Source organism: Pongo pygmaeus, chromosome 20, assembly GCF_028885625.2.
Source record: "Pongo pygmaeus isolate AG05252 chromosome 20, NHGRI_mPonPyg2-v2.0_pri, whole genome shotgun sequence".
Lineage (NCBI taxonomy): Eukaryota > Metazoa > Chordata > Mammalia > Primates > Hominidae > Pongo > Pongo pygmaeus.
Window position 1 is genome coordinate 55,517,229 of NC_072393.2, and position 23,355 is coordinate 55,540,583.

Consider the following 23,355-nt stretch of genomic DNA (forward strand, 5'->3'; position numbering starts at 1 on the left):
AGCAGGGGTCCGGGCGCAGTAGCTCACGCCTGTAATCTCAGCACTTTGGGAGGCTGAGGCAAACGAATCATGAGGTCAAGAGATCGAGACCATCCTGGCCAACATGGCGAAACCCCGTCTCTACTAAAAATACAAAAAAAAAAAAAAAATAGTTGGCTGTGGTGGTGTGTGCCTGTAGTCCCAGCTACTCAGGAGGCTGAGGCAGGAGAATCGCTTGAATCCAGGAGGCAGAGGTTGTAGTGAGCCAAGATCACGCCACCGCACTCCAACCTGGCGACAAAGCGAGAATCCATCTCAAAAATAAATAAATAATAAAAAGGTAGCAGGGAAGTCATAAAATATTTGGAAAGCAACCAATGTATCTCTAAAAATTATCACTCAGGTCAAATTAGAAAATATTTTGAATTGAATAATAATGGAAACGTGGCCACGCATGGTGGCTCATGCCGATAATCCCAGCACTCTGGGAGGCTGAGGCAGGCAGATCACTTGAGGTCAGGAGTTCGAGACCAGCCTAGCCAACATGGAGAAACCCCCATCTCTACTAAAGATACAAAAATTGGCCAGGTGTGGTGGCGCATGCCTGTAATCCCAGCTACTCGGGAGGCTGAGGCAGGAGAATCATTTGAACCCAGGAGGCAGAGATTGCAGTGAGCCAAGATCGTGCCATTGCACTCCAGCCTGGGGGACAGACTGGGAGACTCTGTCTCAAAAAATAATAATAATAATAGAAATGCGGCATAACAAATGTGTCAAGTGTAGCTACAGAAGTTTTTAGAAGGCAAATGATGGCTCTAAATGCATGTATTAGAAGAGATCTTTAAAAATCAAATGACCTGGCTGGACACATGACCTGGCATCAGCACAGTGGCACACGCCTCTAATCCCAGCACTTTAGGAGGCCAAGGCAGGCGGCTCACCTGAGGTCAGGAGTTCAAGACCAGTCTGGCCAACATGGTGAAACCCCGACTCTACTAAAAATACAAAAAATTAGCCAGGCATGGCGGGGCACGCCTGTAATCCCAGCTACTCAGTAGGTTGAGGCAGGAGAATCGCTTGAACTCGGGAGGCAGAGGTTGCAGTGAGCCAAGACCGCACCACTGCACTCCAGCCTGGATGACAGTGAAACTCCGTCTCAAAAAAAAAAAATCAATGGCCTAATGACCTAAAAATATCAGTGACCTAGGCATTCACCTCAAGAAGTTGGGGGGAAAAAGCTGGAAAAAGAACAGCAGATCAGGGGCTTGAGGGCACATGGCTGTAGTCCCACCTACTCAGGAGGCTGAGGTGGGAGGATTACTTGAGCCCAGGAGGTGGAGGCTGCAGTGAGCTAGGATCACATTACTGCACTCTAGCCTGGGTGAGAACCTGTCTCAAAAACAGAGGAGGGGGAAGGGGAGGGAGGAGGGGAGGCAGTGGGAGGGGAGGGGAAGGGAGGTGGGAGGGGAGATGAGGGGAGGGGAGTGGGGGAAGGGGAGGAGAGGAGCAGAGGGGAAGGGGGGTAGGGGAGAGAAAGGTACAGGGGAGGGGAGATGAGGGGAGGGGCGTGGGGGAAGGGAAGGAGAGGAGCAGAGGGGAAGGGGGGAGGGGAGAGAAAGGTACAGGGGAGGGGAGATGAGGGGAGGGGCGTGGGGGAAGGGGAGGAGAGGAGCAGAGGGGAAGGGAGTGGAGAAAAGAGAGATGGCACAAACCATTAATATCCGTCACCACAGATCTTACAGATATTAAAAAGATTGGGCATGGTGGCTCCTGCCAGTAACCCCAGCACTTTGGGAGGCCAAGATAGGAGGATCATTTGAGGCCAGGAGTTCGAGACCAGCCTAACATAAGACCGTGTTTCTCCCCCTCCAAAAAAAGACAATATTATGAACTTTATGCAAATTATTTGAAATTTTAGATAAAATGAAAAAATTCCTTGAAAACCACAACTTACCAAAACCACAACTTACCAGAAATAAAATAGAACATCTGAATAGTTGTATTTTTATAAAAGAAATAGAATTTGTAATTTAAAGTCTTTCCACAAAGAAAACTCTAGGTCCAGATGGCTGGTGACTTCTTCCAAACACATAAAAAATAAATAACATCAATCCTACACTAGCACTTTCAAAGAATAGAAAAAGAGAGAACACTTCTCCACACATTGTAAGATATCAGCATAGCCTTGTTAACAAAACCCAACAGGGATCTTACAGAAAAGAAAAGAAAATCTGGCAATACATAAAAAGGGCAGACCAGGCGCTGTGGCTCACGCCTGTAATCCCAGCACTTTGGGAGGCCGAGGCGGGTGGATCGCCTGAGGTTGGGAGTTCGGTACCGGCCTGGCCAAAGTAGTGAAACCCCCTCTCTACTAAAAATACAAAACTTAGCCAGGTGTGGTGGCGGGCGCATGTAATCCCAGCTACTTGGGAGGCTGAGGCAGGAGAATCGCTTGAACCCGGGAGGCGGAGGTTGCAGTGAGCTGAGATTGTCCCACTGCACTCCAGCCTGGGCGACAGAGCGAGACTCCAACTCAAAAAAAAAAAAAAAAGAAAGAAATGGGGGACGGACAAGGAGTCTCTCAGTTCAATTCCCCCTTCCCCAGCCCATTTCACCAAAGCCTGAAGCCGAAGAGAAGAACACGAGCCCCAGCATGGCGGGTGCAGCCACCCCCGCCTTCCACCACCAGACAAACTCCGTGGCCACCGCCCGCTCCGCCAGTGCGCATGCGTGACACCGGTCGGCCGCTGGTGTGCACCTGCGTCTTAGAAGGAGTCCGGGCGGGGAGGGGCGGGGCTCAGACGCTGCGCACGCGCACTCGCGACCCCTTGCCTCCTTTTGCTTTTTCTGGCGGGAAAAGCTCACGCGCACCTCCCCCAACTCAACTGCCGTTCGTCGTTCGTGGACGTCCGTTGTGTCTCGAGACTAGGACGTGGCTCCAGGTGCGCCCTGCCCCGCGGCGAGGTTCCCCAGAATGGCCCTTCCCAGCCCCTACCGAAATCCTAGTGAAGCCCCCCATATTGTGGGAGAGATTCCCCTGCGTCAGGGCCCCCCAAATCCTGACCACTTGGGAGGCCGAGGCGGGCAGATCACGAGGTCAGAAGATAGAGACCATCCCGGGGAAGTGAAACCCCGTCTCTACTAAAAATACAAAAAATTAGCCAGGCGTAGTGGCGCGCGCCTATAATCCCAGCTACTCGGGAGGCTGAGGCAGGACAACTGCTTGAACCTGGAAGGCAGAGGTTGCAGTGAGCTGAGATCGCGCCACTGCACTACAGCCTGGGTGACAAGAGTGAGACTCCGTCTCAAAAAAAAAAAAAAAAAAATCCTGACCACATCCCCTCAGAAATACTGAAAGGAGTCCACCAGGAAATCTTGTAGGTGACCCCCGAAATCCTGTCAGAATCGTCTAGAAATTCTGTCAGACTTCTCCCTCAGAGCCTGCCAGAAACTTTCCCCAAAATCCTATTACTCTCCCCAAATCAGCAGAGCCACCTAGACTCCTGTCAGAGATCCCCAGAAATCCTGGCAGTTCCCCTCCCAAACCCAGTCAGACCTCAGATTCTGTCAGAGAGCACAGAAGTCCATCAAAGACACCCCAGAAATGGAGACCCCGAAATGCACTCAGAGACCCCCACAGAAATCAAGACCCTCCAAATCCAGCCAGAGACCCCCAGAAATCCAGAGACCCACCTAGAAATCAAGACCTCCAAAACCAAGCCAGAGACCCCCAGAAATCCAGTCAGACCCCTGCAGAAATCAAGACCCCCAAAATCCAGCCAGAGATCCCCAGAAATCCAGTCAGAGACCCCCGCAGAAATCAAGACCCCCAAAATCCAGAGACTCCGAATAAATCAAGACCCCCAAAATCCAGTCAGAGACCCCCAGAAATGAAGACCCCCAAAATCCAGTCAGAGAACCCCCAGAAATCCAATCAGACCCCCGCAGAAATCAAGACCCCCGAAATCCAGCCAGAGACCCCTGAAATCCAGTCAGAGACCCCCACAGAAATCAAAATCCCGAAAATCCAGCCAGACACTCCCCAGAAATCCAGCCAGAGACCCCCCCAAAATCCTGTCAGAGCCCTTGAAAGCCCACCAAGGCCCACACCACCCAGAGCTCCTGCCAGGGCCCCATCCTGCTTCAGTGTCCCCGTCCCAGTCCTGTCAGAGCCCCGAGATCAACCAACACCCCCGGGGTCCCTCAGGACTCCATCCCGAACCCACCCCGTGCGCCAGGGCCCAGCCAAGGCCATCGCCCCCCTTTGCACCCTGCAGGGTGTTCCAGACCCTAGAAGGGCCTCTCTTCAAATACCCGTGTTTCCAGAATGGTGGCAGCGGGCCCTCGTGGCTTGGGGAGAGCAGGCGCTGGGGGAACTGGGTGAGGACAGGCGAGCCCAGGCTCGACTGGTGGCCCCAAGGGGCGCCCATGCCCGCTGTGATGATAGCAGCGCCCAGGTCTCTCTGTAGCCCCCAGAGTGCGGCCACTAAGGTGCTGGGTCAGCCTGGGTGGAATGGAGGCAGGATGGGGACCCCCAAACTCCTGTCACTGCTGCAGGGACTGCCCAGAGCAGCTGCAAGTGGGGCTGGCAGGGACGAGGAGGAGGTGGCCTGGGCTTGGGGGACCATGTACATCCGGAGTTGGAACCCAGGGGAGCAGCAGGTTTGGGGCCGTGATGAGGAGAGACCTAGGGGTTGCCCGATGGAGAGAAGGGACAGGAAGAGGCAGGAGCTTCGGAGACTGCTCGAAGCCACTCTAGCCTGAGGGACTGGAACTTAGTCCGGGGGCATTAGGGAGCCATGGGAGGATCAGGAGCAGGGGCAAGTCAGGATCAAACTCCCGTGAGAAGCCAGCCGGTCAAATCCAGGCTGATACGGCAAGAACGGCAGCTGCCCAGGGCCGTGTGGGAGCCAGACACGGCCCCTCGCTTCCCAGAAGAGGCCACGTGAAGCCGAGGCAGGATGCAGGAGGGCCTCTGAGGCAGAGACCTGGGCGTGGGAGCGGTCCGCAGCTCAGAGTGGCTGGAGCATCATGTGCAATTTGGGGTGCTGAGGTGGGCGGTCAGCCGTGCAGGGCCTTGGCGTCAGGGCCAGGGTCTATCCTGTCCCCAGGGTTCGGGGAGCCAGGGAAGGGTACTTAGCAGGGGAGGGGCAGGTCAGCTCTGGGGTCCTGTGGGGACAGACTGGAGGGCAAGCCTGGGGATAGGAGGCTGGGACAAAGGCCCGGGAAGAAGAGCAGGCAGCCTGGGCTGGCGACAAGCCATGTGAAGAAAGGGAGGCAGTGACCTCCCCCACCCACCCGCTAGCCCCTTTGATGTCAGCCACCTCGTTCCCCAGCCCACACCTCCAATCCATAAAACAGGTCAGAGCAGAGCTGCTCAGGTCCCAGCAGGGGTGACAAACAGGTTGTGAGGACCCAGAGGTCCTGGGGCACAGGTGGGGCCAGGCAGGCCCCGACCCTTGGTGGCTGCTCTGAGGACACCATTCCCCTGCTTCTGCTTCCAGGAGTGCTCGGGCCAGCTGGTCCTTTTCCCGTCCCTCCCCGTGAAGGAGGGAGGCTGGTAGCTTTGCCAGCAGCTGCACCGCGGCAGGGGTGGCCCATGGACCTGCCCGAGGGCCCGGTGGGTGGCCCCACTGCGGAAAGTAAGTGGCTGGGACACTATTTGCCCCAAGGAGGGTAAGGAGGGAGCCATGGGTGAATGGGTGCCAGGCTGCGACTCTGGGACTTGGGAGAGGTGGCTGGGGGTGGCTGAGCCTTTGCATGGGTGCGGAGTGGAAGGGAGGGAAGGGACTCTGGTAGATTAAGTGCCTACTGTATGCCCACCCACCTGTCTGTACCCCTTATCTCCTGTGGGAAGGCTGGACTGTGTGAGAGCGCAAGCAGCCGCACCCCTTACTCCATTCAGATCGCTGCCCAGATGGCACTTCTTACTTTATGTAAAGCAGCTGCCCTGTGACACTCTCTCCCCTGCCCCGCTTCACTTCTCTTCATAGTGCTCACATGTGTATGTCATGTTTTGTCTGTCTCCCCCACTAGAGCATGAGCTCCACAAGGCAGCGTCTGTGTTATTCACTCTAGTATTCCCAGTCCCTAGAGCAGCGCTGTCCTGTGGAAGTATAATATGAGCCACATAGGTAATTAATTATTTTTAAAAGAAAAAAGGAACAGGTGAAATGAATGGTGATAATAGATTTTCCTTATATAGCCAGACTAATACCGTGTATATTATATATGTATACAGGATATAGATATATAGAGATATATATATGTATATATCCAGTATATAGCCAATATAAAAAATGTATTCAGATATTCTGTTGTTTTCATACTAAGTCCTAAAGATCTACTGTGTACTTTACGCTAACAGAGCATTTCAATCTATACTCGCCTCAGTTCAGGTGCTCCAGAAGGAGAGAGTGCCCTATTGGTTGGGACCCCAGAGCAACTCCTGACTCATCGTAGGAGCTCAGTTACTGTTGAATGAACGGATGGATATAGGCTGAAAGGGTGTGAAAGCTGGCTTCAGAGGGTGGGGAGGAGGCACTGGGGTTGCCTCTCTGAAACTCATCTGCCAAGTGAGAGAGCCCAGTCTGATGGGGATGGTAGGGCGCCTTTCTTAGAGGCTCCCAGGCATCCACGGCACAGCCTGTGTCTTTTTCTACAAAGCCCCAGACCTCAGGAGGCTTTCCAGATAGGAGTGTCAGAGGCAGACACCAGGGTGTGGGAACCAGAGGACAGGCTGTCTAGTGACGGCCATCTAAACTTCACCTGCACCAGCAGAGGGCGTGCAGCCACCAGGATCCGGGTGGCAAGGGCTGAGACAGCTTCGAGAGGCTCTGGAAGGAAAGGTAGGAACACACCCAGAAGGAGAGATGGAGACAGAGGAAGGCAGAGGGAAAAAGAAATAGCAGAGGAAGGAAAGAGAAGGCTTAGGGAATGGAGAGTCTCTGAGATATGGGAAGGGAAGCACAGAGACTGAGATACAGGGAAGAAAACGGGGACAAGGGACGTGGAGGCAGAGAGACAGGACATGGGGAAGAGAGACTGGGAGAAAGATAGAAAGAGCCAAAGAGAAAGTAAAGAAGAGGCAAGGACAGAGACGTAGAGGAGAGAGATAGAGACACTGAGGAAGGAGATCTTTCTCAGGAACAGGAATGATGTCTCCCTGGGGGAATCCTGGGATGCGACTTCAGACACATGCTGATCCTCAGAGCCAGCACGACCTGATGCCAGTCCTGAGTTCTATCCCCAGCTTAGCTCTCTCTGGCAAGCAGCCCTGGGTGAACGATCTCATTGGGCCTCAGGGTCCTCATTCATGTAACATGAGAAAGACAGTGAGAGGGCTGGGTATGGTGGCTCACGCCTGTAATCCCAGCACTTTGGGAGGCCAAGGTGGGCAGATCACTTGAGGTCAGGAGTTCGAGACCAGCCTTGCCAACAGGGTGAAACACCATCTCTACTAAAAATACAAAAATTAACTGGGCCTGGTAGCAGGCACCTGTAATCCCAGCTACTCGGGAGGCTGACACAGGAGAATTGCTTGAACCTTGGAGGCAGAAGTTGCGGTGAGTGGAGATGGCGCTACTGCACTCCAGCCTGGGTGACACAGCGAGACTCCATCTCAAAAAAAAAAAAAAAAAAAAACAGTGAGAGGAGGAAAACAGACTGGGGCTAAAGCCCTGGTCTCCCCTAACTGCGAGTTCACACACCCCTTCCCAAGGGCCAAACCTGGGTTCAAGATGGGGGGGTGCAAATTTCACTCACTACAAAGAACCCCGGAAGAGTTAGAGGGATGAGAAAGTTGACTCATATGTTAAACAGGGTGACCTTTGGCGAGTTCTTAGTTTCTCTATGCCTTAGTCCCCTCATTTGTAAAGTAGGGATTATAATAGCATCGATTATTATTATGCTACTAGACAGTTCATGTAAAGTGCTCAGAAAAGGCCTGGCACCTACTAAATGCTCAATAAGTGTTCAATTCTATTCTTGAGTCCCCACCACGTGCCAGGCCCTCTGCCAAAGCCTTTCTAGACTTTATCTCATTTTCTCTCTAGGAAAGAGGTAACACCAACCCCATTTTCCAGAGGAAGAAACCGAGGCCCAAGAGAAGTTGAGTCCATTGCCCCAAGTGCCACCACTTGTCTGAGGCCAAGCCTCGGTTTCCCCCTGGATCTACCCAGTCCTGCAGCCTGTGCTCAGTGAGCTGCTGCACCCAGCTGTTCAAGGCCAGGGCAGGGAGCCTAGAAGGTCACTTCCAGCCCTGGGAGAGAGGCTGGGCCAGCCCAGTGGCTCCTGCAGTTGAGAATCTCTCCCTATGTCATGGAGCATTTGTTGAGCACCTGCCATCTGCAGGTGTTGTGGCTACAACAGTAGACAAATAGACCCCAGGACATGTGTGTGTGTGTGTGTGTGTGTGTGTGTGTACATGTGTGTGCTTCACATACACAGAGCTAACTCAGCCCTGGTGAGGAGGATCACTCTACCCACCCCCCCAGTAGGGAAACCGAGGCTCTGAGAGAAGAGACTTCCCCACAGATGTGCAGCTGGACTCTGCACCCAGGTCTATCTGACACACTGATCCAGCTCATAACCATTCCCTCACTGCCCACCCTGCCTGGTTTACCCCATCCCTCCATGTCTCAGCCCCTGGCCATGGGCTCCAATGATGCCACCCTCGCCTTAGGGATGCAGGGAGGAGAGAGACCTGGTCCCCAGGGTGGGCTGGGAGACCGGAGATGCAGCAGGCGGGATCGATCTGGGCTGCCCATGCATTATTGGATTGTTCCTGGCTCCTGGGCCCCCCTTCACTCTCAGCTCCTCCCAGAATCCTCTCTTCTTTGCCCTCCCCCGCCCTGTCCCTCTCTGAGTCCAGCCTGGGAGGCTGGAGAGGGGAGGAGGAAAGGGTGATCTCAGAGCGTCCTTCTCTGGGCTCCTAAGCCAATTGGACACAAAAAGACAGCAGGGGGGACTTCCTGGTCTGAAAGATGGGGGGAAGTAACTCAGAGACCCTCACATTGTTGCCCCCTCCTGAAGCTTCCTGCTGTTCCCCGCCCGCCCTAACTCTCAGTGCTCTGAGTGAATTCCCTCCCGGCTGTAGAGCCCAGGAGGCTGAGGACCTGGAGTCACCCCTCTTCCTTCCTCATTCTTCTCACTGGTGAGCTGAGCCCTCTTGTCTCCCCAGTGTACCTCTGGGAGCAGCCTGAGGAGGCAAGGCTGGGGATGCCGGTCAACTTGGAGGAGCAAATACTCAACTCCACGTTCGAAGCTTGTGACCCTCAGAGGACAGGTGGTGGGGGCAGGAGGGGTGCTGGGGACCAGTGCGGGCAGGATAGGGGTGGAGGCTGGGAATTGGGGAGCCTCAGAGAGAAGACTGGGCTAGGGCCCCCTCTTGGGGGTATTGCAAGAACAAAGTGGGTGATTATGGGAAGCTTCAGGAAGAAGAAAGTGGATAATGGGGTGAAGGCCTTTTAGAATGAGGAAAACTTGGGGGACATTGATGGAAGAGGGCAGAGTTTTGGGGTCATGGGATAGGGGAGGGAGGCAGCCACCATGGTGGCATGGGGCATGGCTGGTGCTGTCCCCATGTCCATCCCCTTTGGTTTACCCTGTGATGGGGGGATGACTGGGCCCCATTTCCAGGTGAAAAAGTGGACTCAGAGGAGGGGAAAGGGCTTGCCCAGTGTGTCTCCACTGGGCCATGGAGCAGGAGTGCCACCAGCCTAGCCAGTGACATCCTGCTCCCAAGCTGCTGCCAGTCTATACCCACCACTCCCCACCTGCCCCAGACCCCCTCACTGCATGCTCTGTCCCAGGCACTGTGGCCGTGGCCCAGGTGCTGGCCTACCTGGAGGCTGTGACAGGCCAGGGCCCCCAGGATGCACGCCTCCAAACATTGGCCAACAGCCTGGACCCCAATGGGGAGGGCCCTAAGGCCACTGTGGACTTGGACACTTTCCTGGTTGTCATGCGTGACTGGATTGCTGCCTGTCAACTACATGGGTGAGTCCCCATATCTTCATCCTCCTCTGGGAAGTCCTTCCTAAGATCTAACCTCATACCTGCTTACTGGAGCCAGCATCCTTTAGACCCAAGGACCTACTGTGTTTGGAACGAGGCTGTGGAGAGAAAAATGAAGAGATGGGATTCAGAGGGGGTAGATAGGGAGTCTGAGGACAAAATAATTTGGATGAGGAAGCAGAGGGGGTCTGGGAGACAGAAATAAAATGGGGCTGGAGAAGGGAGGAGTTTGGGGCTGACAGAGGTCCCTCCCCATCCCTTCACCAAACCCACTCATTGCCCCTCCTGCTTTTCCATCTGGCCACGGGCACTTGCCATCTGGCCTCATCCTCCTACCCTGTGGTGCCAGCTCTCACCTGACCCCGTCCCTCCTCCCACCTGCAATCCCCCTGCCTGTGGCTGGTGAGGCCTGAGGGGCAGCTACAGTGGGGCGCTAAGCTTCATCCCTTTGATACAGGGGATTAGAGCTGGAAGAGGAGACCGCCTTCGAGGGAGCCCTGACCTCCCGGCAACTGCCATCTGGTGAGATTGCTATATATAGAATGAAGCAGGCAGGCCCTGGGTCAGACAGTGTGGGGACTTACCACCCAGGGCAGAGCAAGGGATAGGGTAGGAACCAGAGACCTTTACTGTAGCCTAGAGCTGTGAGTGTGGCTTTCTAGGTCCTCAGTCCCTTCCCTCCCTGAGCTTTGGGGTTTTTTCTTCAGAGGGTGGTTTCCAACTCTTCCTCCTCACACCAGCCCTATTAGAGAGGCCTTCGAGGCCCCGCCTACCTCTGCTCCATCATTAACATCACCTCTCCTCACTCTAGTCCAGGCATTCACAGGCCCACTGGTCTTGCTGCCCTTCCTCGAATGTGCCCCACTTCTGCCCAGCACAGGCCCTTGCTCAGGCTGTTCCCCTCCACTCCTCACTCCCCACCCCCCTGGACTTTTTTTTTTCTGAGATAGAGTTTCGCTCTTGTTGCCCAGGCTGTTGTGCAATGGCGCGATCTCAGCTCACCGCCACCCCCGCCTCCTGGGTTCAAGCAATTCTCCTGCCTCAGGCTTCCGAGTAGCTGGGATTACAGGCATGCGCCACCATGCCCGGCTAATTTTGTATTTTTCATAGAGACGAGGTTTCTCCATGTTGGTCAGGCTGGTCTCGAACTCCTGACCTCAGGTGATCCAACTGCCTTGGCCTCCCAAAGTGCTGGGATTACAGGCGTGAGCCACTGCGCAAGGCCATCATCCTTCACACCTCTGGCAAAGGGAAAGCCCTGGTATGCCCCTGGCTAGAGTTCCTTGCTCCCCATGCTCACTCCTAGACTTGTAGGCCTTTCCATTGGAACATCCATATGCAGAGGAAATCTGATTATCTAGTTAGCCACTGGCGCCTGGGTTTAGTTGGCTGGTTTGCTCACCATTATATCCCCAGGACCTCACACATAGGAGGTGCTCCATAAAAAAAGTGGTCATGATTACAGGCGTGAGCCTGTAATCCCTGCATTTTGGAAGGCCAAGGTGGGAAGAACATTTGAGCCCAGTAGTTTGCGACCAGCCTGGGCAACATAGTGAGCCACCATCTCTACTAAAAATAAAAAATTAGCTGAGTGCGGTGGCATGTACCTGTGGTCCCAGCCGGGACACTGAGTCAGGAGGATCGCTTGAGCCATAATTGCACCACTGCACTCCAGCCTGGGCAATAGAGCAGGATCCTGTCTTTAAAAAAAAAAAAAAAAAAAAATGGTGGTCATGTTCCATTTCTCTAGCCATACAAAAAAAGGTGGGGAAGGAAATTCTCTTCAACCTCCTTCATCAGGCTTGGGGACCCAGGGAGGGCTGCGAACAGAGGAGGGACTAGAGGCCAGGAGGCCAGAGAAGAGGCTCTGGTGAGGATCCAAGAGGAGAAAGCAAGGGCCGGAGCATGGAGCAGAGAGGAGGGGTGGAGCAGAGAGTCAGGGGCAGGAGGGAGAAGTCTGGGCTCTGCTGGACTGGGGGTGACAGGGAGCAAGGGAGCCAGGTCCGCCCAGTGGCTGGGTGGTCGGTGGGGGACCTGGGAAGGGGAAGGTGAAGTGCTGCCCAGTGTTGGGTGTAAAGAATGTGGGGGGTTGGGGTTATCTGGGAGATCCAGCCTGAGCTCAAGGTAGAAGACAAGCAAGAGGGCTTTACAGTAGGTATAACTGCAGCCCCAAAAGCCCATGAGATTCTCCAGAGCACAGGTGAGGGTGGAGCCAGATGGAATCCAACCTCATAACCCTGGGGCACCTTATATTTAAGGGTACCAGGGAGGCCAACACCCTCTTGTCTGTCTCCCTCCAGGATGCCCAGAAGCTGAGGAGCCAGCCAACCTGGAGAGCTTCGGAGGCGAAGACCCCAGACCCGAGCTGTACCTATCCTCACACCCGTCCCTGACCCTCCAGCCCACACCCTGTCCCCTCCAGCCTGCCGAGGCCTGGGTAGGGCTTGGGATCCTTCAGGGAAATGAATGAGGGACGGGGCTTTGCTGAAAGTTCAGGGAGAGCAGAGGAGTCTCTCTCCTGTTTATCTTTCCCCAAAAGAGCCACATCTCCCCACCACCAGCACCTACCTCGACCTGGGGAAATGAGTCAGGGGCTATGGACAGTGACCTGAACCCCTTCCTTGCCCCTAGACAAGCCACAGCTGACCTGCTGAGCAGCCTGGAGGACCTGGAGCTCAGCAACCGACGTCTGGCTGGGGAGAATGCCAAACTCCAGCGGAGCATGGAGACAGCTGAGGAGGGGTCAGCACGCCTTGGGGAGGAGATCTTGGCTCTGCGCAAGCAGCTTCACAGGTGGGCTGGACCCCACACCCACCCTCCCCAGCGCCCCTGCCTCCGTCCTCCCTGCAGCACCCGGCCTCTATCTCCCATGCTCGCGTCTGCATCCTGCTCTTTGACTCTGTACCTGTCCTTTCTTTTCCGTTTTCTGTTTTTTGTCTTTTGTGTCTCTCTGGTTCTTATCTCTTAGCCTCTGTTTTGGTCTTTTTATCTTTCCCTTGAGGGTTCAGACTTCTCTCTCTCTCTCTTTTTTTTTTTTTTTTTTTTTGAGACAGGGTCTCACTCTGTCACCCAGGCTGGAGTGCAGTGGGTATAATCATAGCTCATTGTAACCTCCGCCTCTGGGCTCAAGCGATCCTCCCACCTCAGCCTCCCAAGTAGCTGGGACCACAGGCCCACCACCCTGCTTGGCTAATTTTGTTTTATTTTTTATAGAAATGAGTTCTCACTGTGTTGCCCATGCTGGTCTCAAACTCCTGGGCTCAAACCATCCTCCCGCCTTATCCTCCCAAAGTGCTGGGAGTACAGGCCTGAGCCACTGCACCCAGCCTAGATTTCTCTCTTTATTCTTCTCCTCTCTCTGATTGTTCATGTCACTCGCCCTTTCATCTCTCTGTGCTTTGTCATTCTTCATGTTTATCATGGTCTCCCTGTTCTAGTCCCCCACTCTCTCTAGGTCTCTTTCCCACCTCCTCAGTCTTTTACTGGGTCTCTGTGCCCACACCAGGTCTCTTTCTCCTCTTTTCTCTCTGGGTCTCTGTATTCCCTTCTCTCTGGGTCTCTGTCCCTGCCCACCATCTGGGATCTCTCTGTTGCTAGTGTCTCTCAGAATGGATCTGTCTCTGTGCTTCTCTGCCTTCCTCTGTCTCGTATGGCTCATCCGCCCCCACCCGCATTCAGCACCCAGCAGGCCCTGCAGTTTGCCAAGGCCGTGGATGAGGAGCTGGAGGACCTGAAGACTCTGGCCAGGAGCCTGGAGGAACAGAATCGCAGCCTTCTGGCCCAAGCCCGGCAGGCGGTGGGTCTGGCCCAGGGGAAGGAAGGTGCCCTCTCTCTTCTTTGTTTCCTGGAGTCAGGGCGACAGAGTGTGACTATGGAGTAGGAAAGGGCAGAGGTCACCTGGCTTTCTCCCTCTCTCCAGGCCCTGCTCACCCTAGACTTTTTCAAGCTTACCTGCCATCCTTTTCATGACAAAGGAGACAGCAGGAGCCATCAGGGCTTCCCAGACCCATTCCCCCAGGCCCTGGTTGTGTTCTCAGGGGTGGGAGAAGGGCAACATGGGGGCAAGGAGGCTAGAAATGAAACCTTTGTCCTCTCTCTGGGGTTGGTCAGGAAAAGGAGCAGCAGCATCTGGTGGCTGAGATGGAGACTCTGCAGGAGGAGGTGAGCGGAGGCCCAGCACCCACTCCCACCCCTTCCCCAGTACTTAGGGTCTTCTTGACACCACTCCCTTCTGCCGCCAACACCCCAGCAGCTGCCACCAAACAACCTTCAGCCTGCTTGGGGAGGCCTCAGAATGTCAGTAGTGTGGGAATGTCCCTGAGGTTACATCACACTGTGAGAACAGCCATGGTTGACAAGAGTGTGAGGCATGGGGTCAGCCTACATGGCTTCAGGCTGAGGCCACCTACATAAGAATGGACCAGTCCCTCCCTTCTCTGTGCCTCAGTTGCCTCACCTGTAAAGATGAACAGAACAATGGCATCTGCCTCATTGGTTTGTGTGAGACTTCAACCAAAGGATACTTGTAAAGTCTTGGGCACAAGGTAGGACACATAGGATGTGCTTACTAAAAGTTAGCTAGCATTGTTTCTATATTAGTATTTTTTTACAGTGAATAAAACAGCCAGGCACAGTGGCTCATGCCTGGAATCCCAGCACTTTGGGAGGCCTAGGTGGGTGGACCCCTTTAGCCTAGGAGTTCGAGACCATCCCGGGCAACATGGCAAAACCTTGTCTCTACAAAAAATAGAAAAATAAGCCAGGCATGGTAGTGTGCACCTGTAGTCCAGCCACTCAGGAGGCTGAGGTGGAAGGACTGCACGAGCCCGGGAGACAGAGGTTGCAGTGAGCCAAGACTGCATCACGGCATTCCAGCCTGGGTGACAGAGCAAGAGCCTCTAAAAAAAAAAAAATTGGATTTGAAGTCAACCTTGAGTTCAAATCTCATCTCTGCCACTTACACAATAGGCAACCTTTAAGCATGTGACTTCTTCTCAAGCCTTTACTTTTACTTTCTTTCTTTCTTTCTTTTTTTTTTTTGAGACAGAGTTTCATTCTTGTTGCCCAGGCTGGAGTGCAATGGCGCGATCTTAGCTCATCGCAACCACCGCCTCCCGGTTCAAGCGATTCTTCTGCCTCAGCCTCCCAAGTAGCTGGGACTACAGGCATGTGCCACCACGCCTGGCTAATTTTGTTTTTTTGTTTGTTTGTTTGTTTTAGTAGAGACGGGGTTTTTCCCTGTTGGTCAGGCTGGTCTCGAACTCCCGACCTCAGGTGATCTGCCCACCTCAGCCTCCCAAAATGCTGGGATTACAGACATGAGCCACCGCGCCCAACCTACTTTTACTTTCTAAGAACTGGAAGAAGGGTATCTGTTCAGTAGGCTTGTTTTGAGGATTGACAGCATTTCACTGAGGGACTAGCAAACAATATGAAGAGACCGAGTTCAGCTTCACATTTAATTCAAGCCCCGTTCCATCCAAGACAGAAAAGCATCATCTTAGTTCATTCTGGGCCCACCTAATTTTTTTTAGATTGAAACAAACTCATCAATTGACAATGAAACCTGTCACCACCCCCCACCTCAAGGTGGTATCTAAGTTGCAAGAGACTGACTCAGGAGCCTAGTGCTCTAAGAGGCTGCTGGTCCTCACTCAATGTTTCTCCTCTCTGCTGTTCATGAGATAGATGGGTTTTGTCCAAGCGTTTGTCACCACTGTGTGCTGGCATCCACTGTGAGGCCCGCATTGTCTTTGGATCTCTGGACATACCATCTTCTTCATCTTCTGGTGATGATCCCTTATCTGGGCTGGGACTCTCACTCCACCACTTCCACACCCTTCCAGAGCCATGGAGGTGGTTTGGCTACTTTCCTGTGAAAGGGAAGAGGCTGGGGTCACTGCCCAAAGCCCCTGCCTCATTTCCCCAGGTCGGGGTGGGTGCTCATGGTGGGGAGATATGGCTTCTCTGGGGAAAGAGAAACAGGAGAGAGACTCCTCTGCTCTCCCTGAGCTGTTAGCAAAGTCCCTGTCCCTCACTCATTTCCCTGAAGGATCCCAAACCCCACCCAGGCCTTGACAGACCAGAGGACACAGGGCTGGGGTGGGCAGAGGTCTGGAGAGGACCCACCAATGAGGCCTCTTTGCTTTCACAAGAAAGTACCATCTCTATTATTCTCACACCGTGATGATTCTGAGAGTGCTCTGGGAAGTACACGCAAGGCCTCTCAGATCCCAAGACTTCCAGGGCTCTGTGGTTCTCCATCCATTCCCTCCACCCCTCATAGCTAGCCCTGGGTTAGGGGAAAACTCTGGGCTCATTTTCAGCCTATTCTCTTCACTGTCTGTCCTGCATTCCTCCCCCAGCTCTAAGGATCTCTGCCTAGTCCAGGCAGATCATGTATTCCCAAAAAATACCTTTGTCCTACATGTGCAGTGTTTTTTACACTGAAATCCAAAATCTTTCTGCTGTTTTCTGGCTCTTCCATGAAAACTCATCCCCTTGGGGCAATGGGAATCTCACAGCATGATGGCTGTACCATGTGAGACATGGAGTGCAGACAGGATGTGACAGTTTCTTTCAGAACGTCCCTTTTTAAGAGTGAAAAACTTGCCAGGCGCGGTGGCTCACACCTGTAATCCCAGCACTTTGGGAGGCCGAGGTGGGTGGATCACCTGAGATCAGGAGTTCGAGACCAGCCTGGCCAACACAGTGAAACCCCATCTCTACTAAAAATAAAAAAATCAGCCGGGTGTGGTGGCACACCGCTATAATCCCAGCTACTCGGTACTCGGGAGGCTGAGGCAGGAGAATCGCTTGAACCCGGGAGGCAGAGGTTGCAGTGAGCTAAGATGGTACCAGTGCACTCCAGTCTGGGCGACAGAGCAAGACTCAGTCTCAAAAAAAAAAAAAAGAAAAAGAAAAACTTTCCGGCTGGGCATGGTGGCTCACACCTGTAATCCCAACACTTTGGGAGGCCAAAGCAAGATTGCCTAGGCCAGGAGTTTGAGACCAACCTAGGCAACATAGTGAGAGCCCGTCTCTACAAAACAAAAAAAGTAAATAAAAGAATGAAAGGCCAGGCACGGTGGCTCACGCTTGTAATCCCAGCATTTTGGGAGGCCGAGATGGGTGGATCATTTGAGGTCAGGAGTTCGAAACTAGGTGAAACCACGCCTCTACTAAAAATATAAAAGTTAGCCGGGCGTGGTGGCGGGTGTCTGTAATCCCAGCTACTTGAGAGGCTGAGGCAGGAGAATCACTTGAACCCGGGAGGCAGAGGTTGCAGTGAGCTGAGATGTGCCACTGCATTCTAGCCTGGGTGACAGAGCGAGACTCTGTCTCAAAAAAAAAAAAAAAAAAAAAAGAATGAAAAACTTTCCCTGAAGCCCCCTGGCAGAACTTCCTGCCTTACAGTTCATTGCCATTCAGCCATTATAACCAGACTACATGGATAATATGGCCTCTGATGGGTCCAGAATGCTCCAGGGAAGAGAACAAAGAAATGATGCCTTCAATCTGCAGGACACTCATTTCCTTAACCAGAGGTTTAGAAGAAGGTGGTCTCTGGGAAGAAGGTGGTCTCTGGGTGGTTTGGTGGCTCCCTGGCTGCCTGTGGCCTCATGACTGCAGATGACTGCAACAGCTCCAATCTCATGTTCTCATTCAAAGTAGAAAAACGTGGGGCAAAGGGGAGTCAGGAGGCCAGTCATGGTGGCTCACGCCTGTAATCCCGCACTTTGGGAGGCTGAGGCAGACGGATCACAAGGTCAGGAGATCGAGACCATCCTGGCTAACACGGTGAAACCCCGTCTCTACTAAAAATACAAAAAAAAAAATTAGCTGGGCGTGGTGGCGGGCGCCTGTAGTCCCAGCTACTCTGGAGGCTGAGGCAGGAGAATGGCATGAACCCAGGAGGCGGAGCTTGCAGTGAGCCGAGATTGTGCCACTGCACTCCAGCCTGGGTGACAGAGCGAGACTCCGTCTCAAAAAAAAAAAAAAAAAAAAAAGGGGGAGCCAGGAAATGCCCCTCTCGTGGCTCTTTTCATCAGAAGCCTCTCACCCCACCCCCAGCAGCTCTTATATCTCACTGGCCAGAACTGGATCACATAACACCCCAGCTGCAAAGGAGCCCAGGAGAATATCTGACCTTTTTCAGCCTCTAGAGTGGCAGGTGAACAAGTGAGAAGCGGCGAGAATGGCTGCTGGGTTAGCTAACCAGCTGAGCTTCCTGCATCTGCCAAGATTTCCACCTTGACTCACTCCCATTGCTGGGGCTGGGACCCATCTGCCCTCAGACAGAGAGAGTAGATCCCTCGACAAAAGCAGAAGGAGTAAGCAGGGTAAATAGCAACCAGCAGTCTCATCTCTAGCTCCTCCCCACCAGGAAGGCCTGCTGCCAGGTTGAGTGCCTTGAGCAGCGTCTGGGACACCCTCGGCCCTTGATAAACTGGAGCTCTTCTTGGTTCCCTCCCCTCTACCTTCCCCCTGCACACAGCTGCCTACAGAGCATCTATAGATTGAGTTCTCAAGTTACAGTAGAATAATGCTGGAGTAACAAGACACTCAGACACTGAAGATCCAGGCAGCCTTCCTATGGAGAACCTACAAAGCTGGCTCAGGTTACTGCAGAAGGAGGCAGGAGCAGCTGAGTAACCAGGTTCCCTGCCGAGTGGCCCAGGATCTGGCCTGCAAATCCCTACCAGGTGGACAGATGTTGACACAGCACTCTTTTCCTGTCCTTCCTCTGCCCTTCACCTGGCAGCCCAGGCCCACTGAGACAGAGGGAGAGCAGCTGATGGAGGACTTGGAGCTGGCTGGAGAGAGGGAGAGGCTGGCCTTGGTATATCCCCTGGAGTGCCAAGAGGAGGGGTGTGGTGAAAGGGAACTCTGGACTGCTTCCATGCCCCAAAGTGCATTTCCCCAGTGACCACCTCGCCTTGAAACCCTGTGCAACTTGATGGGTTTTTGGTGCCCCTAAACTTTAGACTGGAATCTGGGCCATTTTATGCTCAGGTTCCATTTCATGGCTGGCATGGGCTGCCCTCTCCGGCCTATTGTTTTCCCAGTCAACTGTCCTCAGCCTTGAAGACTCAGCAACGCCTCCTCAGGAAGCCTGTTAGTGCTCCCATGGTACCCAGGCCGTAGGCCTCTCCAGAGCCCACCTCGTGCATTGTTACCCGCTTCTGCATCCATCTCCACCTCTAGAACCTAATTCCCTTTGTGTCCCATTCTCACCCAGGGCTGTGTCTGGCTCACATGAGAGTCTGAGGATTATAAACACAGGATTTGGAATCACACAGATTTAGGTTTGAGTCCACTTACCATGTGACCTTGCCAAGTCTTTTAGCCTCTCCTCTATAAAATTGGAAATGATTATACTATTAATAGGGCAACCAGACGTGGCATTACTCCTGAATGGCACAATTTTATATGTATAGCACGACCCAGTCTTGCCAAAAAATTGAACAAGAGTCTGGACAAGGCCCTGGATCTACCTACCAGTTTATAAGAAATAATGATAGAGGAAAGCGGTGAACATAACCACAGGGAACAAGAGCGCAATCAGCCTAATCAGAACGCACCAATCCTACAGGACAAGGGACCTGCTTTCTTCCACAGAATGAGGGCCTGAAGAGTGCCAGGATTGGGGTGGAGGGGGGAGAAATTACTGTCAGATTAAAAGAAGTAAGACATTTCAACCAAAAGCAATGATGGACCTTGTTTGGACCCTCAATCAAAGTAAATGTAAAGAAATCTCTGAGACAACCAAAATGAAAAAGGAGCACAGGCCGGGTGCAGTTCCTCACCCCTGTAATCCCAGCACTTTGGGAGACCAAGAAGGGTGGATTACCTGAGGTCAGAAGGTCAAGACCAGCCTGGCCAGCGTGGTGAAACCCCGTCTCTACTAAAAATACAAAAATTAGCCAGGTGTGATGGCGCGCGCCCGTAATCCCAGCTACTCGGGAGACTGAGGCAGGAGAATCACTTGAACCTGGGAGGCGGAGGTTGCAGTGAGCCGAGATCATGCCATTGCACTCCAGCCTGGGCGACAAGAGTGAAACTCCGTTTCAAAAAAAAAAAAAGAAAGAAAGAAAGAAAAAGAAGCGCAAACTTTCTAGTATGAGATGATACTGAGTTATTGTTAATTTTGTTAAGTATGATAGTGGTATTGTGGTTTTGCTAAAGGAAATAAGTCCTCAAGTAGGAGATAAATGCTGGAGTAACTACAGGTGAACTAATATGATGCCTGCGATTTGCTTTAAAGTAATCTACTTAAAACATCTGGAGGAGAGCCGGGTGCAGTGGCTCACACCTGTAATCCCAGCACTTTGGGAGGCGGAGGCAGGTAGATCGCCTGAGGTCAGGAGTTCAAGACCAGCCTGGCCAACATAGTGAACCCTCGTCTCTACTAAAAATACAAAATTAGGGAGCGTGGTGGCACATGCCTGTAATCCCAGCTACTTGGGAGGGTGAGGCAGGAGAATCACTTGAACCCGGGAGGCACAGGTTGCAGTGAGCCAAGATCGTGCCATTGCACTCCAGCCTGGGCAACAAGAGCGAAACTGCGTCTCAAAAAAAAAAAAAAAAAAAAAATTAGCTGGGTGTGGTGGCAGGTGGCTGTAATCCCAGCTACTAGGGAGGCTGAGGCAGGAGAATCACTTGAACCTGGAAGACAAAGATTGCAGTGAGCCAAGCTTGCACCATTGCATGCGAGCCTGGGCAACAAGAGCAAAACTCTGGCTCAAAAAAAAAAAAAAACATCTGGAGGAGAAACATCTCAGTTTAAACAAAACCGAGAAAATGCATATAATTATTGAAGCTGGGTGATAGATAATGTGGATAACAGGCTTCTTATATTGTTCTTTTGATTTTAAAATTGGGGATAAGAAATGAGTCAACACATGCAAAATGCTCAGTAAGTGTTAGCGATTATTAACCTATCTAATCCTTACAGCAATCCCATAAAGTAGGTCCTAGTTAAGCTCCGTTTTTTTGTTGTTGTTGTTTTTTTCCTGAGACAGAGTCTTGCTCTGTCGCTCAGGCTGGAGTGCAGTGGTGCGATCTTGGCTCACTGCAACCTCCGTCTTCCCAGTTGAAGCATTTCTCCTGCCTCAGCCTCCTGAGTAGCTAGGATTACAGGCACGCGCTACCATGCCCAGCTAATTTTTGTATTTTTAGTAGAGATGGGGTTTCACCATGTTGGCCAGGCTGGTCTTGAACTCCTGACCTTGTGATCCGCCCGCCTCAGCCTCCCAAAGTGCTGGGATTACAGGCGTGAGCCACTGCGCCTGGCCTAGCTCCATTTTTATAGATGGGGGAGCCACACTCAAAGAAATTAAAGCTGAGGTCCCACTAGAATGGTTGGAGGAATTAAATGGGTTAAAACATATGAAGTGCTTAGCATGAGGCCTGATGTATATCAATCAAGTGTTTAGCAAATATCTGCTGTTAATTTTGACATCACCATTTGCTGAAATGAATGTGATGAGCCATTCCTTCTTCTAGAACGGGAAGCTGCTTGCCGAGCGGGATGGAGTGAAGAAGAGAAGTCAGGAGCTGGCCATGGAGAAGGACACTTTGAAGGTGCCACTCTTTCCCAGTGCCTGACAACTTTCCACCACCCTGGGGCCATTTTTCCCATTTCCAGTTTCAGTGACTGCAGCCTGATGAGGGCAGGGTCTTCCATCAAGCTGTCAGGCTCCCAGGACCACCCAGGCATCCCTAAAATCCCTGAAGTCCTGGAACATCTCAGGAGGCTGAATAGGTGGGGGTGCCAGAGAGCAGGTCGGGCCAGACGAAGGGCAGGACCAAGGGGAGTCCTGGGAGGCTGGATGGACCGGCTCCTTTCTTGGCAGTGGCAGCTCTTTGAGTGCGAACACCTCATTTGCCAACGAGACACCATCCTCTCTGAAGTAAGTGGCCCGGGGAGGGAAAGAGATTTGCCTTCCATGTGCACCAGCCACTTCCTGCCCCTGGTCTAGAAAGGGAAGTCCTACTTGGGTCTGATCCTTGGATGTGCAGCCGGAGAGACTGACCCCTCAGGGATCTAGAAGCCCTTCTGCCCAGTGCTCTCCCTTGGGCCCCAGCTCTTCCCTCAAGCTCACCCTGTCCCTTAACCCCCAAGCCAGTCCCCCTGCCACCACCACCCCCAGTGTCTTTGGGGAACTGGTCCCAGTCTTATTTGGCTTTCGGCTTTCCCAGCGCACTCGCCATGTGGAGAGCCTGGCCCAGACCCTGGAAGAATACAGAGTGACGACGCAGGTAACTCAGCAGCCCTCACCACTCACCGCAGCCCTCGTCACTTCTCTTTTGCCATCTCGGACTTGCTGCCTCTCCTCCTCGTGCCTCTTCCTCTGTTGGTGGCCACATCTTGCTTCTTCCATCCTTAATGTATGACTGTATGAGTGTATGACTGACTGTATGTCTCCCCCTCTGTTTCTGTATCTGCCTTTTCACTTTTTCTCTGTTCCTTCCATTCACTTTCATTCTCTGTGGGTGTCTTCTCACATACCTCCTCTCCTTATCTTATTTTTTTTTTGAGACAGAGTCTTGCTCTGTCGCTAGGCTGGAGTGCAGTGGCACAATCTCGACTCACTGCAACCTCTGCCTCCCAGGTTCAAGCGATTCTCCTGCCTCAGCTTCCCAAATAGCTGGGACTACAGGTGCATGCCAGCATACCCAGCTAATTTTTGTATTTTTAGTAGAGACGGGGTTTCACCATGTTGGCCAGGATGGTCTTGATCTCTTGACCTCATGATCCGCCCCCCTTGGCCTCCCAAAGTGTTGGGATTACAGGTGTGAGCCACCATGCCCAGCCTCCCCTCCTTATCTTTATGTGTCTCTGCAAGGCTCGTGTGGGTTCCTGTCTCTGCCTCTAGGTCTAGGCTGTCTGTCTCCCTAGGCAAGTCTTCTCTGTTTGGCTCTGGTCTTTACCAGTCTCTTAGCCCTCGTGTTTCTCTTGCCTGTCTGTGAGTCTGTTTCCATCTATGTCTTTCATTTTTTCATGCATCTCTGCCTCTGCCTTCCTTCTTTTAATTTTCTTGGCTGTGCTTTTTTTTTTCTTTCTTTTTTGAGACGGAGTCTGGCTGTGTCACCCAGGCTGGAATGCAGTGGTGCAATTTCGGCTCACTGCAACCTCCGCCTCCTGGGTTCAAGTGATTCTCCTGCCTCAGCCTCCCAAGTAGCTGGGACTACAAGCGCGTGCCACCATGCCCGGCTGATTTTTTGTATTTTTAGTGGAGACATGGTTTCACCCTGTCAGCCAGGATGGTCTCGATCTCCTGACATTGTGATCTGCCTGCCTCAGCCTCCTGAAGTGCTGGGATTACAGGCATGAGCCACTGCGCCTGGCCTCTT

The 23,355-nt window shown here is 52.8% G+C and overlaps 1 protein-coding gene across 2 annotated transcripts in view; it reads left to right on the top strand.

Moving 5' to 3' along the window:
- The first annotated feature begins 2,810 nt into the window (after nucleotides 1-2,810).
- Nucleotides 2,811-23,355, top strand: part of KASH5 (KASH domain containing 5) — a 29,699-nt gene continuing 9,154 nt past the window's right edge. Inside the window, exons 1-12 of one of the 2 annotated variants that reach the window (XM_054466394.2) lie at nucleotides 2,811-2,921; nucleotides 5,484-5,621; nucleotides 9,161-9,265; nucleotides 9,792-9,978; nucleotides 10,454-10,518; nucleotides 12,297-12,363; nucleotides 12,628-12,789; nucleotides 13,675-13,792; nucleotides 14,107-14,157; nucleotides 21,505-21,582; nucleotides 21,855-21,911; nucleotides 22,201-22,260. In XM_054466394.2, coding sequence (XP_054322369.1) covers nucleotides 5,579-5,621; nucleotides 9,161-9,265; nucleotides 9,792-9,978; nucleotides 10,454-10,518; nucleotides 12,297-12,363; nucleotides 12,628-12,789; nucleotides 13,675-13,792; nucleotides 14,107-14,157; nucleotides 21,505-21,582; nucleotides 21,855-21,911; nucleotides 22,201-22,260 — 993 coding nt within the window. In that variant the 5' untranslated portion in view covers nucleotides 2,811-2,921; nucleotides 5,484-5,578. Of the gene's footprint in view, nucleotides 4,360-5,483; nucleotides 5,622-9,160; nucleotides 9,266-9,791; nucleotides 9,979-10,453; nucleotides 10,519-12,296; nucleotides 12,364-12,627; nucleotides 12,790-13,674; nucleotides 13,793-14,106; nucleotides 14,158-21,504; nucleotides 21,583-21,854; nucleotides 21,912-22,200; nucleotides 22,261-23,355 lie in introns of both variants that reach the window. The other variant, XM_054466393.2, reaches the window with a different exon arrangement.